This window comes from Petaurus breviceps, unplaced genomic scaffold (genome assembly GCF_028583685.1).
Source record: "Petaurus breviceps papuanus isolate PSGF00001 unplaced genomic scaffold, PetGlider_PUasm1.0 208, whole genome shotgun sequence".
Taxonomy (NCBI): Eukaryota; Metazoa; Chordata; class Mammalia; order Diprotodontia; family Petauridae; genus Petaurus; species Petaurus breviceps.
This window is the reverse complement of record NW_027185852.1, coordinates 5,530,688-5,555,154: the sequence shown is the minus strand read 5'-3', so window position 1 is coordinate 5,555,154 and position 24,467 is coordinate 5,530,688. Positions and strand designations below refer to the sequence as shown.

At 38.9% G+C, this 24,467-nt stretch overlaps 1 protein-coding gene across 4 annotated transcripts in view; it reads left to right on the top strand.

Annotated features, from left to right (window-relative positions):
• The window catches only part of LOC138165242 (leucine-rich repeat-containing protein 7), a 601,375-nt gene that overhangs the window by 545,089 nt on the left and 31,819 nt on the right, over window positions 1-24,467 (top strand). For all 4 annotated transcript variants that reach the window (XM_069093366.1, XM_069093369.1, XM_069093367.1 and 1 more), the window contains 2 exons: window positions 1,542-1,763; window positions 7,393-7,485. In XM_069093366.1, coding sequence (XP_068949467.1) covers window positions 1,542-1,763; window positions 7,393-7,485 — 315 coding nt within the window. The remainder of the gene's footprint in view (window positions 1-1,541; window positions 1,764-7,392; window positions 7,486-24,467) is intronic.

The following is a 24,467-nucleotide window of genomic DNA, read 5'->3' as shown; positions in this document are numbered from 1 at the left end:
CTGCCTTTCCACATTCTCCTGCTCACATCTTCCTATAAAGCCTGGGTGCTAAGGTTTTCCTCTAAGTCTTTTAACAATTTCAATTGTAAAATTCCAATGTATTGGGGAAAAAATGTAGGACTTGGATTCAGGCAACCTGAGTTCAAATTCCACTAGATATGAGCTCGATACCTTCAAGGAACATCAGCCAATCAGTCAGAGTGTTAATTTCCTGGTTTTTTTTTTTTTTTAACGAGAATGATACTTTCATTGCCTGCTTCAGAGGTTTGTCAGAAAAGAACTTTCCAAACTTTAAAGTATTACAGAAAAGTGAGGCCTTTTTGTCATTTTTTAAAAATCTACACCCATAATTTGCTTGGTGTAGGGTACTTGGAGCCTTCATGCTTTTTTCAGTTGTGCACTCCTAGGAACAGAAAGCTTTGAGAATATCACCTCCCCCATATTTGTGTTGACTTATCTATAAATTACATGCATATGCTAATGTTCATTGTAAAACATACAATGAAAATACACATTTTTGAAGGATGAAATCATAGTGGATCATAGAGTCACTAAGAAGCCATTAGAGTTTATTGAATGGGGTGGGCGATGGGGGGGGGGGGGGGTACATGATCAAAGCTCAGTTTTAGGAAAATCATTTTGGCCGCTATTTAGAGGATGGGCTGAAGAGGCGACAGACTTCAAACAGGAAGATAAATTAGAAGGCTATTGCAATAGCCATCTGAAAGGTAATTATGGTCTGAACTGAGGTGGTGAGTATGAGTAGAGATGTGGGGGAGATGTGGGGACAGGAATATCCATTTCTGCCCCCACATCTCTCCCACATAAGGCTAGCTGTGGTGAAAAGATTCAAAATTGGTCATAGCAGGTAGTGGAAGGTGACCTTTCTCATCCACCAGTTGCTCACTCACACGCCCCCTTGGAATCAAGCCACAGTCTTTTCCAGGCTCCCTGGCCCAATACCCCCACCCACAGTCCCTCATAATGTAGGGAACTCCTAGTGTGGAAATCCTCTCCACCGAAGCAGATCCCCAAATCATGTGTACTTAGGCTCTAAAGAGAGTTACCCAAATCACTAAGAAGGTAAAGGACTATCCAGTGGGATGTAGATGTCAGAGGTAGGACTGGAACTCAAGTTTTCCTGACTCCAAGGCCATTGCTCTATTCACCACCTTGCCCTTGCCGTGTGCCTCTAGAACATGAATCAGCATTCATTCTTGAAAAGCTGTCGCTCACTTTAAGTTGCAGGAGTCAGACCCTGGGAGGGCAGAAGGGAGAGACCTGTGTCTTGAGGTTTTTCAGGCTGAATCACATCAATGCATGCTATCAGATAACTGGCTGTACTGGATCTCGTTTTCCTCCAGGACTCACTTTTTCATAAACCCCTGTAGGCAGTGCAACTCTCTTCAGTCATTTTCTCTCCCAGTTCTGGCCCAGGCTGCCGTTGCTAGGCTGCTGAGCTACAGGCCTCCTTCCTCTGGTTTGGAAGGCGCCTGGTGGAGGGTCCCAGTGCCCAGACTGACAGAGTCTTCTCCCCACAGGCAGGCAGCCACATCCAGACGTTGATGGGCTCTCAGAGCCTCCAACATCGGAGTCGGGAGCAGCAGCCCTACGAGGGCAATGTCAACAAGGTGACCATCCAGCAGTTTCAATCGCCATTGCCCATTCAGATCCCCTCCTCACAAGCTTCTCGGGGACCTCAGCCTGGACGGTGCTTAATTCAAACTAAAGGGCAGAGGAGTATGGACGGGTACCCAGAGCAGGTGAGCCTCCATTTTTCCGACCCCCTCCGCACCCACTCTGAGCCCCCGGTTTTCCTTCTTCTTCCTGTATGGTTCATTTCAGCTCCCGACTGGCAAGTGAAAGGTTGTAGAAATTAAAAGTGTAATTAAGCCCATGATGTTACTTTGGGACCATTGATGGCTGTTGTGAGGCAGCCCATTACTGGGGGAAGAGAGCTTGGCCTAGGATTTGGTTCCAAATCCCAGCTTTGATCCTTCCTGGCTGGGTGACCATGGCAAGCCACCTCAGCTCCCCAAGTATCCTTCCTCAGCCATCAAAGAGAGAGGATGATATTCCCAGAACTGCTTCCTTCACAGCATGGCATGGAGAAAGCAGAGCAGGAACCTTAACTTGCCACGTAAGTGGGAACTGTGATTAGTGCCCTCGCTGCACGATGAGGCCCTTATACCCAGGAGGCCCACTGCACAGAAGGAAAAGCCGAGGGTGTGTGGAGGCAGCCAGTCTACAGGCAAATTTCTTTTAAATTATTTTAAAATGTGTTCATTCTGATGTTGTGTGTGTGTGATACACACCAAGAGAGGCTGCCTGACCAACAGAGCCTCTGTCCTTGGGGGATGGGAGGCCTTGGAAGCCCTGGGTTCTAGGCCCAGGGGCAGGTGACTGAGCCCTGAGAGGGCTCACCTCCAGGCCCTCAGGGATTGTGGTCTGCATTGGTAAATAGAGTTCCCCCAACAATCTGATGCACACTCCCAAATCCTTCTAGCATTTGTGACCATGTGTGCATCTATACGGTCTCATCCTGATTTCACTGTCAGTATTTAAGAGGGTTGGGAATCCCATCCATGTTGTCACTCCTAACATGCAGATTTCAGCCCATCTGCGCCTTCTCTCTTGGGTGCTTTGATCCTTATCCGCCTCTGAGCATTCCCGAGAGGCTCTGTCTGCCCATTGTGACAAAGGCCTTTTCCTCAAGGCCTCTCATCTCCCATGGGTACCAGGGGAGCCTTCTCCTGTCACCTTGCTTTAAATGAGCAAGGTTTTACACACATACCTGTGTGTACATCATCCAAGCACAACAGTACATATGTGCTATATGTCCATACATACACATGTGCATGTGTACACACGTGTGTGCGTGCATATACATTGCCACACTGCACACGTGCATGTATGTGCATGCATTGCTACGCCCCCTCCCCCAGCACGTGTTCTGTAAATTGCAAACCTTTCCCCCCAGGATTAGGCACTATTTAGCAGAGCACCTGGAAATGTGCAACAAATAATGTCCCCTTGTTTCAATAGGTAAAAAGGTGGGAGGAAAACCAGATCACTGTATGCTATGAATATTCAGAAACTACACAGAATGATTAAAAGGGAAAGTTCTCTTCCACTCTGCATCACTTTCCATTACTCGCAATGTAATAAGACAAAATGGACCAAATAGTCTTCCTTGTTTTAGGACCAGTATCCCGAATAGTATCCCGAACAGTATCCCGAACAGCTTCCCTTCTGGATGAAAAAAAAAAAAAAACAAGGAATCAGAATGCTATTGTTCTAATAAAAATTAATCTCTCCCCCTTTATAATTAGCCTTGTTCCTATTATCATTAGTCGAAGCTTTCGTGGGCTTTATTACCCATGATATTTCTTTGACATCAAAGTTTTCCTGTCTTACTGTTACTTGACTAAAATTTTACTTATCTTCCCACCACATTTTTTAAGTACATCAGGCACAACTATCCCTATTTTTAAACACATTCATGTATCAAAATATTTATTTGGCTCCTAACTATTTTAACATCATTCTGGATGACCTCATAGAAACAATTTTTTTTCATCTTCTGGTCTGATCATTTGTCTTTAGGATATAAAACATGCCAGTGTTTCTAATCTGATTTTTTCCCTTAGGGAATCTGTATACTTAGTAAACCTTGTGCCATTTATTATCAATGTGCACAACTTTAAAGCATTCTGTTTCTATGAGAGACACCACAGGCCTCCTAGCCATCCAGGCTCATGGTTCACAATTATCATGGGTTCTTCACTCCAAATGTCAGATAAATTGCCAAGTCTTGTCTCATCTCCCTCCAGAACATTCCTCACATCTGTCCCCTTCCTTGCACTGGCATGGCCACTATCCTCAGTCAAGTCTTTATTGCCTCTTATCTAGATAATGGTAGTAAACTCCTACTTGGTCTTCCTACCTCTGCTCTCTGCCCTTTCCAGTCTATCCTCCATCCTGCCACCAACATGATAATGGAAAAGCTCAGATCTTGTCCTCACTGCTAAAGACCAGGGACTCCTTATTCCTTCTAAGATCAAATACTAGAGGGGCTTTGTTCAGCATTTAAAGGTCTTTACAACGGTATCCAACCTACCTTTCTGTGCTTATTATACATTAGTCACCTTCACATGGGGGGTCTAACTGGCCTGTTTAATGCTCCTTGTATGTGACCCTCCATTTCTGATCCCAAGCCCCAGGCCTGGAATGTGCTTTCTTCACCTCCCCCTCCAAATCCTAACTTTCCTTCAAAGCTCAGACTAAGTGTCACTTTTCCTGATTCTCTTATTCAAGTTACTGGGTGTTTATTTTGTATTTGTGCTGCATTTACTCATTTGGGAAAGCTAAGTGCCCTGGGCTTATCTCCTTCCCTTTAGATTCTGCCTTTTGTCACTCCTAGGCAGAAAAAGCAAAAGTTGGCTACTCCTTCCTTCCTCCCTGCCTGCCTGCCTGCCTTCTTTCCTTCCTACCTGCCTGCCTTCCTTCTCTCCCCTCCTCATGTCCACACAGGGTATCATACCCTTCCTTACCTGTGGGTGCTCTGCCCAAGTTTTATATATAAATATATATTCATAAATTTTGATCACTGAAACCTCACAAGATATTTTAGGATTTGTGGGCCAGATTTCTTTTTCAAGGATTATGTCTTAAACCCAAATCATTCTGGCTGTCATTGACTGCCCAAGGTCCCAGCCTAAGCCTCCCTTGGTCATGCTTTGGTCTCTGATGGCTCCTAGTGAGTGTAAATAGCAATTGTTTCTGTTTTGGCCAGAAAGCCTGAGGGGTCTTCCTTTCCCAGAATGATATTTTTTAACTAGGTAAAAGAGCCTGTTCTTTCCTTCATTTCTTACCTAGCCTTAATCACTGAATGGGACGACAAATCTCAGACAGAGACCTAAGAAAGACCTTAGTTTTAAAAGGTCAAGGTCTCCAACTGCATCAGGTCCTCTCCATTCATCCTGATCTATATCTGGCCACTGGACCCAGATGGCTCTGGAGGAAAAAGTGAGACTGGTAACTTTGCACAGCCCTGCCTCACTTAAAGCCAATTCACAGGGGTGGCTAGGTGGCACAGTGAATAGAGCACCAGCCCTGGAGTCAGGAGGACCTGAATTCAAATCCAGCCTCAGACACTTAACACAAAAACTAGCCTTGTGACCTTGGGTAAGTCATTTAACCCCAACTGCCCCTCAAAAAAAAAAAAAAAAGCCAATTCACTTTCAAGTCAAGAGGTCCTCTTCAAGAATGAGGACAGTAACAATAACAAAAACCAGCCTTTTTTCCTTTTCCGAGGCAGGAAAAGTGGAAACAAAATGAATTCCTCCTCCTCTCTTTTGTCTCTTATCTCCTGATCATTTGCGCCAATCAACATCTCTTCCCTTCTTTTGATCTTCATTTTTCCTTCGGTCAAGCTTTTTGTTGCTGTTCTCAGCATTCCTTTCAGGACTGAGTAATGCTTTTGTAATTATAACCCATGACCTTTATCTGATTCTGTCTTGTGCCCAGGTCTTTTTAAAGCTTACATCCCTAGACATGTTTCTTGTACAGCCATGCTGATTCTCCTTTTCTCTACCTCCCCCTCCCCCCCAGCCACTGGTTTCTCCTTCCCTTTCCTCTAAAGTTCAGGACCCACCAAGAAATGCACTCCCCAGGATCAAAGAAGTCAAGCATGACAAGTGAAAACAAGGATGGTAAACAGAGGAAAGTAGGAAGGGAAAGAAGTTGTAGCTAAATTTCCCCAAACCATCCCTAACATACTGCTGTAAACCAGGTGAAGGCTGTGTTAGTACACTAATGTCAATGGCATCATGGGAATATATTCTTTTCATTCTGCTTCTTATTTTCCATGGTTCATAATGCCTTTGAAGTTTCTCCTTACTAAGGTTCAGACTGTCCACGCTGGAAGTCGACCTGGTGGAGAGAGGCCATACTTGGGCTTGATGGTTGTTCATCCTAAGCCTTAAATCTGTCCTCAGAAAGAATTCACTAATGACTGTACTATAAAGACTGTATCAGGGGGTAATTCTTCACCTCCAAATTTTAAGTGAACCATTTATGGAACAAATAGGATACTTAACATCTGTGAAGAACTAAAAAAATTCCTTCCACTTAATTCTGACTAATATAGTTTAGTCATTCATCTGTACCAAGACACAGAAAAAATACAAATTTGTCACAATCTGCAGTTTTAAACACCCTCTGATAACTCATTTTGAAAAGCACAGCTCCATTAGCTAGAAAGTGGCATTAAAGACATCCTAAACATAAAAATGTGGTGCCATACTTGGGGTCAATGGTTGTTCATCCTAAGCCTTAAATCTATTCTCAGAAACAATTCACTAATGACTGTACTATAAAGACTGTATCAGGGGGTAATTCTTCACCTCCAAATTTTAAGTGAACTATTTATGGAACAAATAGGATACTTAACATTGATGAATATGGAAGTAAGGTTATTCCTTTACTACCATAAGACATTGATTTCCATTGTATAAAGCATATTCTTGGGTTCAAAGTCAAGGCCAGAACATATACTTTCCTAGAAGAGGTTCTGAGACCTTCACCACCACCACTCCAGTCAGATTGCCCCCTGTCCCATGGGACTCTTGTCCATGGCCTCCCCAAAGTACATCACAGAAGGTCTCACACATATGGCAGGACTTCCTTGCTTTCACATGACATTGGTCCCCAGAGGATTCTGCCTACCTAGGAGTCATCCCCAGCCCCTCTTCTCTTCCTTGATGACATTCCTCATTTGTTTTATGTTGCAACCTGCTTGAGTTGCCTCATTGTTAATTGTTCAAAGACTAGCATATCCCATGTTTTGCACTATCCATAAATTGTTGCTATTAAAAAGATGAAGTTCTGAGCTTGGGGATTGAAAGAGCTTGGCAGTCTCCCAAAGGCAATGAAGCCCACTCTCTTCCCCCTGTTCATCACTCATTGCCCATCTCTATGCTTCATCCCAGACACAAATACTGATGAACAATTACACGAACTGTTCATCCAGACATGTTGAAACCTAGGCAATAGGTATTCATCATTCATTTGGTCTTTTCTGTGTGAATGTTCTGAATTTGATAACTGCATTTTAATTTTAGCTAACTGCGAATAGTAGGCAGTATCTTCTGACTGACTCACTGCATAAATATTTTCAGCCTAATTTAAACCCAAACTGAAGTAAGTAGAAAAGCCTAATATTTTAAAAATGTTCACCTACTCTATATCTATTGGGAATGAATTCGATGTTATGTGAAGAATTTTTAATATTTAAAAAGAATATGAACTTATTATGTGAAAGGGGATGGCAATGATTTGAAAAGACAATGTTTTAGATATTTTATGGCCTTCTCATATCTTTTAACTTAGTTTTGTGTGAGAATAGAAAAGAATCCTGGCCTTGGATTTAGTATCAGTGGCGGAATTAGTGGACAAGGAAATCCATTCAAACCTTCTGACAAGGTAAGAAATCAAGGTTTTTTTTATTGACCATTAATGACAGAAACCTTCCCTCTTATGAATGTTAATTGGAACCTCTTTGAAAAAGCATTTTATCCTTTTAAATAAAGTCTGCAACTTTGAAACAAGTTATACATTTATTCATCAGTAAGACAAAACTGCATTATGTTGCTTTAAGATTTGCTGGCATGAATATAACAAAAACAGATTTGAACATTGTAGTTGTAGGAAATAGATCTCACAAAAACCTTATCCCTGCTATATAACTAGACTAGTTTTTTTTTTAAGAAAGCTGCAAAGTTTCCAACTCACAGAGGATTGGGTTACAGAAGCTAGTGAGTAACTTGTTCAGAATTTGAAGTACATTTTCCCATAGAAACAATGCCATACAATGAGGTTCAGTCTCAATAATACCCATAATATACCAGAAGTATGAAGACGCCATCCTCGATAGCAAGGTTCCTAGGGGAAAATGTCCACCTGGCATTCCAGGAACACATTTGTCCCCTACTGTGACCCCAGGAACCAGCTCTCTTCTCCCTCTCCACTCACCTGCCTACTGAGCAATGGGTTCAAGGACTCTTCGAGCCAATAATGATAAACTCCTGAAGTCCCATCAGAGTAGGGAATGAATGAGATGAGACAGAGAATGGAGAAGAATTTAGTGGGAACTCTAGGGTAAAAAGCAGAATGAAATGGAGATAAAAAGAGTATATTCCTTTTCACTCTGTCCCTCTCTTTTAAAGGCATCAACATAATGGAAAACAGAGTGAAGGTGGGGAGACAGTGTGGTATTTAGCACACACCTCCCCTTCAACCTCAGACTCATAAGGGAAGCATTTAAGTAGACCAAGAACTAAGGAGGGACAACTTGAGCTTTGTCTCAGGATGCTGAAATTTAGGGAGCGCTGGTAGCACTTGAACCCCAGCATTTAGAAACAACTGAGCTTAGCAAATAGAAAGAATAATAACTTTAAAAATGAGAAGCTACCAGATCATTTTCCTCACATACATATACATCATAACTTTTAACCAGGCGATCTGTCTCTGCTCTTCCTTTTCCCTTCCCAATCCCCAGCAGCCTCCTCGTTGACAGTCTTATATAATAGTGTTTCTTCTTTCCACAGGGCCTTGCATCTCAGGGTTTCCTGTTTACTGCCTACTGAATTTGTCTTAGACAGTTAATTTGAGGTTGTGACCAGACATTTTGCATCCCTTAGCCCAAGTGTATTTCAAGTTCCTTGGCCCAAGTGGGAAAATAGCAGTTTCATATGTAATCCAAGTTATGGAATATTTGCAAATGCAAAAGTTACAAAAGTTGTCACTAGTTCCACTTAAAAATACTTTTGAAGATTCTGTGTATTTAAGAGACACTTTAAGATTCCTACGCCCTGGTGCTTTGATTCTAGGAAGACAAATCATCATTGTATTTTTAGCAAATTGGTATCAATCTAGAGTTTTAAAATTCAGAATTGTCAGAAACAACAACAAAAAAGGACTGTGCTTTTTTGTTAATTGTTTTGAGCATCTCGACACATGATCTCCCTCACTTTCAGATACTCCCCTTCCACCCTAGCCTGGCACCACTTCTTATCTCTCTACTGAGATTTCTAGTCCCAGTTGTGGTGAGAAACTGATCATTATGGAAATATGGATCATTATGAAAATATGTAAGAAATGCAAGAAAATGTTATTGGTTCTTTACTCTTTCTGAGCAGCATAGACATCCTGTCATTTTCTTTTTCTTCTCTCTTCTCTTTTTCTAAAAAAAAAACAGAGAGGAGAGATGAAACAGTGCTTCATGTTCTCAGTTTGATTGGAAAATTTTCTATTCAGAATGAACAAAAGACCTAATGGAAAAGATGTCTGTGAATGCTAATGTGGTTCCACTTTATTATTATTTTCAACTACAAGGTTCAATGTAGCCGAAGGCTTCTATTGTTACCCAAAAAATTACCCTATATTCCTTCCTCAGTGAAAATATAAGTATTCTTACAAATGTTATATAATTACATATTTACAAATTCTCTAAAATTCTAATGAGACAACTTATTTCTTATAATTTATTTTGATTTAATGTCATGACATAGAATTGCATTTCTATATGACCATGGGAAAAAACACTCCCTAAGAAGCAACAGAGCCCTTTACAAATGTAGATGTATATTTCTAGTATTGCCAAGTTGAAATGAAAGTTCCCACTTTACAGAAAATAATTAGGAATTCTCCTATTTGCCACTTTTGGACTGATTGTAAGCATATCATCAATGTGCCGCCATTGATGGCAGTGGAATAACGGAAGAGGCCAAATGGTGCCATTTCAGTGATGGGCATCCATGGAGGAAGGGCTTCATCTCTGGAGAGGTCAGTTGGGGGCGTGTGGCCCGACTTCTCTACTTTACTTCAGGTTTAGAATATGGTCCTAGGACTATATTTGCTGAACCAGAGTAATAAGTAGAAAAGCAAAAATGTAGCCAATTATTTCTTTTTGTCTCTACAAGGCTGAAAAAAAGAACTATTTGCATTTCTTTTTTTCCATTTACAGACCTGAATTTGTTTTCCTCAAATGACAAGATAGTGAACAGTAGGTAGTGTTAAGTCTATAATACACTATGCATGGGAGTATGAAGAAAAGAATGGTAGATTTAAGTTTATAACATAAAATTCATGTTGACCCAAAGTATGAAACTTTAATCTGGTCTATGCTTCTTTCTCTTTATGGAATGAATTCATTGGAAACATACTTAGAAACTTGCTATATGCAATTTGTTTACTAAAAACAGATAGTCTTTTGTTTCTAAAGAACTTTATAAAATTACCTTTAAAGATACAAGTATCTAGAGATTTTTGATCATCTGAGATATATAGTGACACTCATTGGATGATTTTGTATCCTAAAATGATCAGTTAATCTACTCCATGTATGTAAGCTGTGTTTATATGAACAAACTTAGCATCTTAATAGAGAAAAGAAGACAGACAACACACCAAATCCTGATTATAAAAATGGTGAAAGTTTGATTAGTGAAAAAATCTGAAGCATTAATAAAAGTTGTTGGGAATATGGGACTTGAGAATTTAGTCCGTCATCTCTAAGAGGTCTAGAACTTCTCCAGTCCTGGGGAAATTCAGATATTAAGTAGTCCTACCATAGACCCCAATTTCAACTCATCTTCTGGACTGTGGGCAAGCCAAAGCAAATTAAACTTCCTAGGCTACTTGAAGTCAGACCACTAAGACTTGGCTGGACAAATCCAACAAGATTTAAAAAACAAACCACCATTGCCCGTGAGCTTTATCTAAAAGTATTTACTTTATTATTAGATTACATGTCAAATATTTCTGGTTTGGTTGCTATGGGTACTCCCATTACTGAATCAGATCACAGCTCCATTCTATGTATGGATTAGTGCAGGACCATTAATCACCTAACAATGGTCTACACACAGCAGTCCACAACCTTCCCAAATGCAGCCAGAACTGATACTATGGTCCTAGTGGATTACTATGGCCAAAAAAGCCATCATCTCCTGGCAAACATGGTAATGGGTCTTTCCAAATCTATCTAGACAGGTCTCCATATGGCAGGCATACACTTCATAGCTGGGGTCACATTCAAAGCCTTTCCAGTTTGAGAGGCTCTCCAAGAGCTTGTATACCATGAATATAGTCTTTGTAGCCCCAAGTTAAACCCCAAGCCACTGTGAGTCCTCAAGCGTGGACATTAGTGGTTGTGTTGTTCTGTACATAGGTATGTGTTTGTAGAGACCTTGCTGTATAGCTCTATAGACATTTGTACTAAGACTGACATTAGAGGTCTTAGGAAACTCGGGGGATCCATGATTCTGCAGAGCAGTGGACTGTATATCACTGCCCCACACTCTTAAACATATTAATCATGGGTTGTCTCCTATTTAGAAAACACTTATGAATTAGCATGCTCACTATAGAACTAAGATAATCAGACATGTTATAGAGAGTGAATTGCCAAGCAGGACACAATTTTAGAACTAAAAATGTCATTCTTGTGGCAGTTCTCTTAGTGTAGCAAACCACCATTTTATTTGCTTATCTTTAAATATTTATTCAACAATGCTTTAAAGTTGCTGTTTGCAAAGAGTTTGCCCGTACACAGCTTCCATTGGTTACTGTTAAAAATATCGATGAATAGCACATATATTATTGATGAATAGCACTCCTTATTACACTGTATCAATGATATGATTATTTTGTATCTATTCCATAAGGTAACCCATTACCCTTTACTGATGGAAAAATTTCTAATGGTGGATACTGGAAATTCATCACTCAAGGAGTAAGCTCCCTCCTTGCTCCATTTTAGGAAAGGAAGACTGAATCACAAAGTTGTAGGCAGGAAAGGGAATGAAGAAGGATTCTGGATCTCGTTCTCTCCAAAGCACGGAACGACTATGACAAATTCTACTCAGGAAGAATCGGGTTTCACAGCCCCGGCAAAACAAACACTGCCACCATCAAAACGACCAAACTAGTTATTCCAAAGAGACGTTTTCAGCAGGAAAGTTAACTGCTTGATGCTGCATGTTGAAGAAAAGCATATTTTTTTTCCTCCATGAAACTTATATAAACAGTCTCCATGTTTGGCACAGAAAATTGGACAGTCATCAGTAATGACAATCTGAGTTTATGGGCAGAGACTGAAGAAATACACTCATACTTGCCCTGAAGAGGGCTCAAGATACTATTAGAAGCCTGGCCTAGAGACAAAGTCACTAGCAACAGAAAAGAAACCTCAAACGTGATTACGAACATTGATTCTCAATCCATCCTAAGTAATTATTCTGGTTTCTCCATTTCATCTTCCTCTCCAATAGAGACTCATTAGGATACCATAAAGATAGGAAAAAAGATTTCTTGTGAAAGCTTGAAGACATTTAATTTTGGTAAAGATTGTTTCAAATGAGTATATGTTGTGTGTGTATACAGGTTTTTTTTTTTTTCAAAAGAGAAGAGTTTATAAGCGCAGCATCAAAGCAGTCCTTGGAACCTATGGATTGCAAATACTTAGGAGTGGATGTTTTAGAAAATTATGAAATGCATCTGGAGTATTTTTCAGGCTTATTGGGCATAGTGACATTGGTCAATTTTAAAATAGAATAGTTTGCAAATAGCATTTTCTTCATTAAAAATGTATATTCTATATATCTACAGTCTATCATGTGTCCATGACAATCATATCACAAAGCAGAATAACACTTAGCAAGGAAGGAGTTTTGTTATTCATCACAAGATGAATGGGTAGATCCCCCAAGTTTGGATCGGCCAAGACTTTGTGAAAGCTTGAAAGTGGGGCTTCTTAACCTGGGATCTAGGAACCTGCTTTATTAAAATGTGTGTGTGCACATGTGTGTGCATGTGTGTGTGTGCACACATATATAGATAATTGTATTTCACTGTAATCAGTTTCTTTTGAAATCTTCTGTACTCCATTTTGTGTATTTGAAAAGCTGATTCTGAGGTATCCTTAGGCTTCACCAGGCTGACGTGCCAGAGGCCCATGGCACAGAGAAAGTTGAAGAAACCCTACTCTCAAGGATCATGTTGACTAAATTCTACCATGGAAAAATCAATTGAACACCAACCATAAAGGTCAGCCTGGCTTCTCCTATCCTCTACCCTCACAAGCAGGACTACATTACACACTTCTGCCAAGACACAAATGACACAGGAAGATCCAGACGGAGAGCCCTAGGAAGAATTTAGATGGATGTTTGGGAACTTAGGAAAGTGAGGACACAGACACAGGACAACGTGATGAGAAATCTGTTTCTGGAAGTCCTAAGAGTGGGCAGGCAGGCAGAAGATGTGCTCATCATGGGCCGCTAGAGTTGCCAGTGGTCAGTGATAGGGAGCTCTGGTGTTCCAGGGCCTAAGAGGGAGGAAATAGCTCTGGTCCTTGATAGGTGTGTGATATGGTGGCAGAAATACTGAACTGAGAGTAGAAGGCCTGAGTTCTAGTCCTGACACTGACAATTACTGATTAGGATAAGTCACAAATGACTGTTGGACTGGACACCGGGAGAGAAGGTTGGTTCAATTTCCATCTCTGACACTGTATGATTTTGGGCAAATCACTTCAACTCTCTGAGCCTCAGTTGCCTCATTTGTATAATCAAGATAATAATACCTTTAGTGCCTCCCTCACAGGTTTGGTGCAAGTATCAAATGAGATCATGTCTGTAAAATGTTTTGCAAACCTTAAAATCTCACTTAAATGTCAGCTATTATTATTATGGAAAATAATATTTCCCTTGTAATAGCAAGCAATTTATATTTGAGCCAAAACCAGAAGTTAAAACTGTGACTAGCTCTTTTTGTGGTGGCAAAGAGTTGAAAATTGAAGGAATGTTCATCAGTTGGGGAATGGCTGAACAAGTTGTGGTATATGAATGTAATGTATACTATTGTGCTATAAGAATTGATAAGCAGGCAAACTTCAGAAAAATCTGGAAAAACTTCTATGGACTGATTATAAGAGAATTGAGGAGAACCATGAGAACATTGTACGCATTGTACAATTGCTAGTTTTGATAGACTTAGCTCTTTTCAGCAATGCAAGGATCTAAGACAACTCCTAAAAGCTCACGATGGAAAATGCTGTCCACAGCCAGAGAAAGAACTGGGAAGTCTGAATGCAGATGGAAGCACACTATTTACTCTCCTTTTATTTTGTTGTGTTTTGTTTCTTCCTTCTCTGGGTTCCTCCCATTAGTTCTAATTCTTCTTTATGTCATGACGAATGTGAAAATATGTTTAATGTGAATGTATACATAGAGCCTATATCAGATTGCATACTGTCTTGTGGGGGGAGGAGGCAGAAGAAAGAGGGGGAGAAAATTTAAAACTCAAAATCTTATGGAAATGAATGTTGAAAACTAAAAATAAATTATTGTATAAATTAAAAAAAAAAAACTACTGCTTTGGGGCGGCTAGATGGCGCAATGAATAGAGCACTGGCCCTGGAGTCAGGAGGACCTGAGTTCAAATCTGGCCTCAGACACTTGACACACTTACTAGCCATGTGACTTTGGGCAAGTCACTTAACCCCAACTGCCCTCCAAAAAGAAAAAAAAAACTATTGCTAAAGGAAATCACTGTTTGCAATATTAGGTACTAATAGAAAGTAAGGGAAAACCTTGGAATAAGTCCCTTCATAAGGCAGAAAGGTTATTAAGAAGTGAATTATATGGGATGGAGATAATAATGGCTAACATTTATACAGAGCTTTCTGTGTGCTAGGAGCTGTGCCAGGCACTCTACAATTATTCTCTCATTGGATATTCACACCCTAGGAGGTGGGTGCTGTTGTTATCATTCCCACTTTACAGATGGAGAGACTGAGGCAAACAAGGCTCAGGTGACTTGTCCAGGGTCACAGAGCCGGTGTCTGTGATCCCATCTCAGGAGACTTGTCCAGAGTCACAGAGCTAGTGTCTGTGATCCTTTCTCAGGTGACTTGTCCAGGGTCACAGAGCCAGTGTCTGTGATCCCATCTCTAGGTGACCTGTCCAGGGTCACAGAGCTGGTGTCTGTGATCCCGTCTCAGGTGACTTGTCCAGGGTCACAGAGCCAGTGTCTGTGATCCCATCTCAGGTCTTCCTGACTCCAGACCGAGCACTCTGCGCACTATGGTGCCACTGAGATGCCCAGTGATGATCAGAAATGGAAGATCTGGGTGTGTCCTATACAACGTGCAGGGACCATTCTATCTGAGAGAGCTGGTTAGGAAAAAGCAAGTCAGGGTCTCCCAAAGAGCCGTGCAGGACCTCTAGACCCCTGTAAGCTGAGCTGGAGGAAGAGCGCCAATCATTAAAGTCAAATTACCTGGAAGAGCTTTTGATGTCAAATTTTCCCAAAGTCTCCAAGTTGTCCTACTAAAGGTCAGAATCCCCCTTAAGAATTTCAGGGTGAAGGGGCAGCTCAGTAGCAGCAGTGAGTAAAGCACCGGCCCCGGAGTCGGGAGGACCCAAGTTCGATTTCGGCCTCAGACACAACACACACACAAAAAAAAAACAACTGGGCGTGTAACCTTTGTCAAGTTTCTTAACCCCAAGTCCCCCACAAAAGGAAAAAAAAAAAAAAAGAGAGAATTTCAGGGTGAGTTAGAAAGAATTCTAATCAAACTTGGAGATGAAACTGTGGTTTAATTCATTAATAAGCTTTCATTTATGAAAAATACCAATTATGTCAAAGATGTTTACTTAAATCCCATGTTAAAGATATGTTACATTTTAATGATTTTAAATTATTACTACGCTTCATTTTGGTAAACATTACTAGCTTCATTGGGATTTAATGAATAATTGAGCAGAATAATATCATAGCTCCCCTTTCAGTTAATTCTGCCTGCATCTGGATCCTGGTTCTTCAAACCATGTCACTATAACCAGGATACCACCATTCACTTTGTTCAAAGATCCTGAGGGGAAATAGACCCTTGGATTCTGCCCATAAATATTCAAGTTTTAACAGAAATAGCAAGCATGTCTTTAGATTCCCCTCTCTATTAAGAGTTTCTCTTCTCTGCCAATTAAAAATAAACTTTTCCTTGTACTACATTGTTATGAATATCTGTTGTTTTTACCTCACTGCATTTTCCAGTAGAGCCATTGCCCCATGATCTTCCAGAGAGATATCCCTTACAAGAATTTTTTTTAAGAGGGATCCTTCCTCTACCCACACACACAGTTTAGGACATCTAATCACCCTATCAGACATGTGCTAAATTCCATACCAATAGTCTCCAACCTCTGCGAAGAAGGGAAGAAGGTAGATTTTCATGTCTCTTTTATAATTTCTTCCCTAAAAAATAGATTCTAGGGGGCAGCTAGGTGGTGCAGTGAATACAGCACCAGTCCTGGAGTGAGTGGGATCTGAGTTCAAATCCAGCCTCAGACACAACACAAAAACTAGCCGTGTGACCTTGGGCAAGTCATTTAACCCCAATTGCCCTGCCTTCCTCCCTTCAAAAAAAAAAGCAAAAAATATATAGAATTTATTGATGTATTTTGTCTCTAAGCCACTTCAGTTTCCCTCTTAATTTCTCCTTTTGGCCTCCCCTAGAGAAGCTATATATTTTTTAAAGTTGAAAAAAGGAAAGGAAATAAAGAAAAAGAAAAGAGTAAAATCAACCAACACTTTGTAAAAAAAAAAAAAATCTGCTGTTAATGCAATGTTCCACATCCATGGACCAAGACCACTACAAAGGAGCAGGAGATGGAGGAAGTATCTTCTCCAGCTATTCTTTGGGATCAAACTTATTCTTCATCATTTCATAGCATTCCTTTTCTTTTTTACATTTTTTTAACATTTTTATTCAGAGTTTTGCATTCCAAACTCCTTCCCTCCCTCCTTTTCTCCTCTCCCCCATCCCTGAGATGGCAAGCAACCAGATATGCTCTATATGTGCAATTATGTAAAGCATTTTTGTATTAGTCATTTTGTACAAGAAGATTCAAAAAACGAAAAGCAAGAAAATGAAAAATAGCATACTTCAGTCTGTATTCAATCGATATCAGTCCTTTCTCTGGAGGCAGACAGTATACTTCATCATTACTGTTTTAGGATTGTCTTGGATCATTGTATTGCTGAGAAGAGCTAAGTCATTCACAGTTCTTCACTGAACAGTATTGCTATTACTATGTGCAATGCTCTCCTGGTTCTGTTCACTTCACTATGCATCAGTTCTCAAAATACTTTCCAGGGTTTTCTGAAATCATCCTGCCTGATATCTCTTATAGCACAATAATATTCCATTACAATCGTATACCACAGCTTGTTTCACCATTTCCCAGTCAATGGGTATCCCTTTGATTTCCAATTCTTAGCCACTGAAAAAAGAGCTGATATAAATGTTTTTGTACAAATAGGTCCTTTTCCCTTTTTCTATGTCTTTGGTATATAGACCAAGCAATGGTATTGATTGATCAAAGGGTATGCATACTTTTATAACCCTTTGGGAAGCATAGTTCCAAATTGCTCTCCACCAACAACTCATCAGCGTCCCAGTATTCCCATATCCCCTCCAACATTTATCATTTTCCTTTTTTATCACATTAGCCATTCTGATAGTGTGAAATGGTACCTCTTAATTGTTTTAATTTTAATTTGTCTAATCAGTAGTGATTTAGGCAGGACTTTTTAAATTTTTTTCCACTTGTGGCCCCATTAGCACTTCTTAAACTGTGGGTCACAATATGGAATGGTTGCACCCCACAGTTTAAGAAGCACTGATTTAGAATATGTTTTTATATTATTATAGATAGTTTTGATTTCTTTGTCTGAAAACTTCCTGCTTGTATCCTTTGACCATTTACCAATTGGGTATTGCCTTGTGGCATTTTTATAAATTTGATATATATTTTTATATGATGTACACATATATCATATATACATATAAAATATATTATACATACATATATATTTTATGTATACATATTAAAATATCATATATAATGCAACACTTACATTTTTATAAATTTGAAAGTTCTCTATATATTTGAGAAATAAGGTCTTTGTCAGAGATACTTATTGCAAAAAAAATTCCCGGTTTTCTGCTTTCCTTATAATTTTGGTTGCTCTAGTTTTGTTTGTTAAAAAAAAACTTTTTAATTTTACATAATCAAAATTATCTCTTTCACATTTTGCAATACTATGTATAGCTTCTTTGGTCTTAAATTCTTCCTTTATCCATAAACTTAACAGATGAACTCCTCCATGTTCTCTTAATTTACCTGTGGTATCACCCTTTACATGTAAATCATGTACCCATTTTGAACCTTATCTTGGCAACTATGTGAGATATTGGTCTATGCCCAGTTTCTGTCATGCCATTTTACAGTTTTCCCAGCAGTTCTGACCAAATAATGAGTTTTTGTTCCAAATGCTTGGATCCTTGGTTTTATCATATATTAGGTTACTATGGTCATTTACTGTAATGTAATTTGACTTAATCTATTCCACTGATCCATAACTATTTCTTAGCCAGTGCCAGATTGTTTTGATAATTACTGCTTTATAATATAGTCTAAGAAGTGGTACAAATAAAATAATTCCTTGATAGTTTGATTTTTATGACACTGAATAAATAGATTAATTTAGGTAGAATTGTCACCTTTATTAAATTGCCTATCCATGAGCAATCAATATTTTTTCCAGTTGTTTAGATCTGGCCTTATTTGTGTGAAAAGCATTTTATGGTTGAATTCATATAGTTCTTAGGTTTGTCTTGGCAGGAAAACTCACAGTATTTTTTGTTGTCTACAATTATTTTAAATGGAACTTCTCCCTCTTTCTCTTGCTGCTGAATCTTGTTGGCAATATACAGAAATGCTGATGAGTTATGTGGGTTTATTTTGTATCCTGCAATTTTGCCAAAGTTATTAATAATTTCAAGTAGTTTTTTAGTTGATCCTCTAGGATTTTCAAAGTACAACATCACATCATCCACAAAGAGTGATAGTCCTGTTTCCTCATTGCCCTTTCCAAGTCTTTCAGTCTCTCCCCCTTCTCCCACCACTATCTACCACCACCATCTCCAAGATAATACTAAACAATAGAGGTAAAACGTGCATCCCTGCTACACCTGGATTGTATTGAGAAGGTTTCTAGCTCATCCCCACTACAGACAACACTTACTGATGATTTTAGATAAATATTCCTTGTCATTTTAAGGTAAGCTCCATTCATTCCCAGCATTTTTTAAGCACTTGGGGTTAAGTAACTTGCTCAAGGTTACACGGCCAATTCTTTTTTGTGTGGGTGCTGAGTATCTGAGGCCAGAACCGATCCCAGGTCTCCCGACGCTGGGGCCGGTGCTCTTACTCACTGTGCCACCTGGCCACCCCAGTTCCCAGCATTTTCAATAGGAATGCATGATGTACCTTGCCAGAGGCTTTTTCTACATCCATTGAGATGATCCTACAATTTCTGTTGGTTTTTCTATTGATATGGTCAACCATGCTGATAGTTTTCCTAATATTAAAGTAACCCTGCATTCCTGGTGTAAGTCCCACTTGATCATACTATATGATTCTCGTGATATATTGATACAATCTCTTTGTTAGTATTTTATTTAAAATTTTTGCATCAATATCCATTAAGGAAATTGGTCTATAATTCTCTCTCTCTGCTCTGGCTCTTCCTGATCTGGGTATCAGCACCGCATTTGTGGTATAAAAGGAATTTGGTAGAACTCATTCTTCACCTATTTTTCTAAATAGTTTATATAGTATTGGGATTAATTGTTTCTCAAATGTTCAGTAGAATTTGTGTACGAATCCATCTGGTCCTGGGGATTTTTTTCTTAGGAAGTTCATTGATAGCTTGTTTAATTTCTTTTTTGAAGTTTGGATTATTTAAGTATTTTATTTCTATTAATCTGGGTAATTTATATTTTTGTAGATATTCATCCATTTCATCTAGACTGTCAAATTTATTGGCATATAATTGGACAAAATAGTTCCCAAAATTTGTCATAATTTCCTCTTCATCAGTAGTGAATTCAACCCTTTCATTTTTGATACAGTAATTTGGTTTTCTTCTTTCCCTTCTCTAATCAAATTAACCAATGGTTTATCTACTTTATTGTTTTTGTTTTCATAAAACCAGCTCCTAGTCCTATTCATTAGTTCAATGGTGTTCTTACTTTCAATTTTATTAATGTCTCCCTTCACCCCCAGGACCTCCAACCTGGTGTTCAGTTGGGGATTTGAAATTGTTCTTTCCATAATCCCCTTAGATTCATACCCAATTCATCAATCCACTCTTTCTCTATTCCACCAATGCAAGCAACTAGAGATATAAATTCTCACTGTGTGGTCTCATTGCTTTCATTTTCTTTAATGAAATTATCAATTGTTTTTGTGATTTGTTCCCCAACCCACCCATTCTCCAGAACTAGATTACCTAATTTTCAGTTAACTTTTAATCTCTCTTTCCATTGTCCATTATTGAATGCAATTTTCACTGCACCATAATCTGAAAAGTATGTATTTGCTATTTCTGCCTTTCTGTATCTGCTTGTGAGGTTTCTATGTCATAATATATGATTAGATTCTGTGTATGTGCCATGTACTGCTGAGAAAAAGGTATATTCCTTTCTATTCACATTCAGTTTTCTCCAAAGATCCATCATGTCCAACTTTTCCAGATTTTTATTCAACTCCTTTACTTCTTTCTTGTTTATTTTTTTTTATTAGGTTTATCTAGTTCTGGGAGGAGAAAGTTGTGGTCTTCCACTAATAACTCCTTTAACTCAGTCAACTTCTTCAAAAGTTTAGATGTTATACTATTTGGTGTATATATATTTAGCATTAATATGATTTCATTGTCTTTGGTACCTGTCAGCAAGATCTAGCTTACTCCTTTGTCTCTTTTAATTAGATCTATTTTTGCTTTTGCTTTGTCTGAGATCAAGATTGCTATCCTTACTTTCTTTGCTTCAACTGAAGCATAACAGATTCTGCTCCAGGAATTTACCTTTATCCTGTGTGTATCTCCCTGCTTCCAATGTGTTTCTTGTAAACAACATATAAAAAATTCCAGTTTTTAATTCATTCTCCTATCCACTTTTGCCTTATGGGTGAGTTCATCCCATTCACATTTATAGTTATGATAACTAACTGTGTATTTTCCCCATGCTATTTTTTACTTGTTTATCCCCCTTTTTCTCCTACACCCCCCACCCTTGCCCTTGTCACATAATAACTCTTTCACGTCTCTTTTATATGGGATAATTTACCCCCATTCAATCTCCCCCTTCTTCTTCCAGTGCAATTTTCTTTCTCAGTCCTTTATTGAATTTCTTTGGGGGGAGGGGTATTATCCCATCAAAATCTCCTTATATCCACACTCTGTCTGCATATAATCCTTCTAATTTCTCTTATAATAATAAAGTTGTTAAGAGTTACAAATACTATCTTGCCATATAGAAATACAAACAGTATAACCTTATTTAATTTATTATGTTTTCTCCTTCTTGTTTCTTTTTTTTTCTTTTTTGTGTTTCCCTTGAAGCTTATATTTAGAGGTCAAACTTTTTATTGAGCTCTAGTCTTTTAATTAGAAATACTTGAAATCCCTCTATCTCATTAAATATCTATTTTTTACCTGAAGGGTTATGTTCAGTTTTGCTGGGTAGGTGATTCTTGATTGTAACCCTAGTTCTTTTGCTTTCTGATACATCACATTCCAAGCCCTCTAGTACCTCAATGTGGAAGCTGCCAAATCCTCTGTAATCCTGACTGTAGCTCCACAATATTTGAATTGTTTCTTTTTTGGCTGCTTACAATATATTTTCCTTAATCTATGAGCTCTAGAATTTGGCTATGATGTTCCTGGGAGTTTTCATTTTATCATCTCTTTCAGGAGTTAATCAGTGGATTCTTTCAATTTCTATTTTGTCCTCTGGTTCTAATATACCAGGGCAGTTTTCTTTGATAATTTCTTTTAAAATGTTGTCCAGGCTTTTTTTTTCATTATGAGTTTCAGATAGTCCAATAATATTTATATTATTTCTCCCACATCTATTTTCTAGGTCAGTTGTTTTTCCAATGGGAAATTTCACATTTTCTTCTATATTTTTTACTTTTTAAATTTTGTTTTATTTTATCTTGATGTCTCATAAAATCATTAGCTTTCACTTGCTCGATTCTAATTTTTAAGAAATTGCTTTCTTCAGTGAGATTTTTGTGCTTCCTTTTCCCCTTGGCCGATTCTCTTTTTTAGGGAGTTATTTTCCTCTGTAAATTTTTGTATAACTTTTCCCATGCTATTGACTCTCTTTTATGATTCTCTTGCATTACTCTGATTTCTTTTCCCAATTTTTCTTCTACTTCTCTAATTTTCTTTTTAAAATCCTTTTTAAGCTCTTCTAGGAATTCTTTTGGAGCCTAGGACTGAAGTATATTTTTCTTTGAGGCTTCATGTGTAACCATTTTGACACTACTGTCCTCTTCTAAGTTTATGCTTTGATCCTCCCTGTCACTATAATAATTTGTTATAGTCAAGCTCTTTTTTTTGTTGTTGCTTTTTGCTCATTTTCTCTGCCTTTTTGTGACTAGGTGTTTTTATGTGAGAGTTGGGATCTGATCCTGCACTGTCCTGAGGTTGTGTGTGTGTGTGTGTGTGTGTGTGTGTGTGTGTGTGTGCGCGTGTGTGTGTGTGTGTGCTGGGGCTCTGGGTCTTACTGTTGGCTTTCACTGGGCTTCAGGGCTTAGCTGCTTGCTTTCTCTGAAGGATAGCCTTCCCTTCTGACTTGTACTTGTGGGACCTCCCTATTGGCATCTCCTGGGTGTAGGGTTTAGCTGCTGGCCTGTTGTAGCTGGGACCTTGCTGCTGGGTTGCTATGGAAAGAGTCTCTCTGCTGGTAGGCTCCAGCGGCAGGGTGTCTCTGTTGGTCAGCCCCAGGGCAGTGCTTCACTACTAGTCAGTAATGGGGTCAAGGCCTAGCTTGTGGCTTGTGCTGGGGGTAGGGTCTTGCTGTGCTGCACAGATTGTTCATTTGATGAGGAGGCTGTTGGCTTGCAGGAGGGCAGAACCTTGATGGTGGATTGCTGTAGGCTTAGAGCCTTGCTGCAGCCCCCCTGCTATGATGCTGGCTGCTGCTGCTACTGTTCTTGGATCTCACTCACCTCCCACTCCAATGATAAAGACCTTTCCTGCAGGGTTAATAAGCTGCTTCCCTGCTCCTATATCAATTCTGAGGCAATTTTTAGAGGGTTCTTTCCTCACTCCACATCTTGGCACCAGAAGTCAAAAGAGGCTCTTAAGGATTCTCTTTATGACTCTGAATAAAAAATAAACATTATATTGCTTACTAGCACTCAGAAAAGTATTCCTTCCCTTCTTCTGAATGAGTATATGGACCGTGGCAGGAGTACAAATCAGCAAATTATGTATCTCTTTAGACTTCTCATGAATAACATCTGATGTGGCTGAAACTATTAGCTTCATATAACTCCATTTTTGAAGATGTGACCAAAAGACCAATTTCACTGAATTCTCCACTTTGTCAGATAATTATGTTGGTATTATATGGAATGTAGGTATCAAAAAATTCCAAGAAGGGACTGGGCATTGAGGGTAGCCTACAGGGATGACCATTTGATAAGTAATTAGTTATCATGTTTTTGAAAACATTCAAGGAATATCCACACCTCTCTCAGATCCCAATCTGATACTTAATAATCATAATTAATAATGCACAATAACTTTTCTTTAATAATCTTTCATGAAAAGACTTTAGGGTCTTTGATTGGCATTAGGCACTGTTGGTTGATCACTTGTCAAGTAAGTTTTAAAGGAGATTCTTGTCCATATACATTTGCTTGTACTAGACAGTCCCTGATGTCCCTTCAACTGAGAGATTCTGTGATTCTTTGATAAGCTGTGAGAAGCTCATCATTAAAATATTCCCCTAACAATTAGGAGCATCACTCTAAACAAAAGCACAATGATTTTTACCAAAATGTGTGCTCTCAGGGGTGATTTACAAAGCAATATGACAATTAACTAATAGGAGTTTCTTTTTTAATGTAGGAAATTAATTTATGTACAAAATATAAATACAATCCCAGTGTCACAGTTGGAAAGGGACAATGAAATGATACCTCCCAAAGGGAACACAGTATTGGATAATTTTTTAGCATCAGAGAATTAATAAAAAAGGAAATTAACCTGGTGAAAAAGGCAAAGCAAACCCCATTTTGAGTTTTAAGATGTAGTCCCCAAAATAGAACAGCCCATAATGATCCTCCACTAACTAACAAAGTCATGAATATCATCGAATTACTTTTTCTTAGTCTATTTCTCAATAGTCAAGACTCAGCTAGTGAGGAGGGAGCAAATCACTTCCTTTTTTAATTCATGGACCAGACCACCAGAGCAGCATTTTGTAAAATGAATTTTTCATTGCATTTGATGGATTGCTATGGTGATCTGGTGGG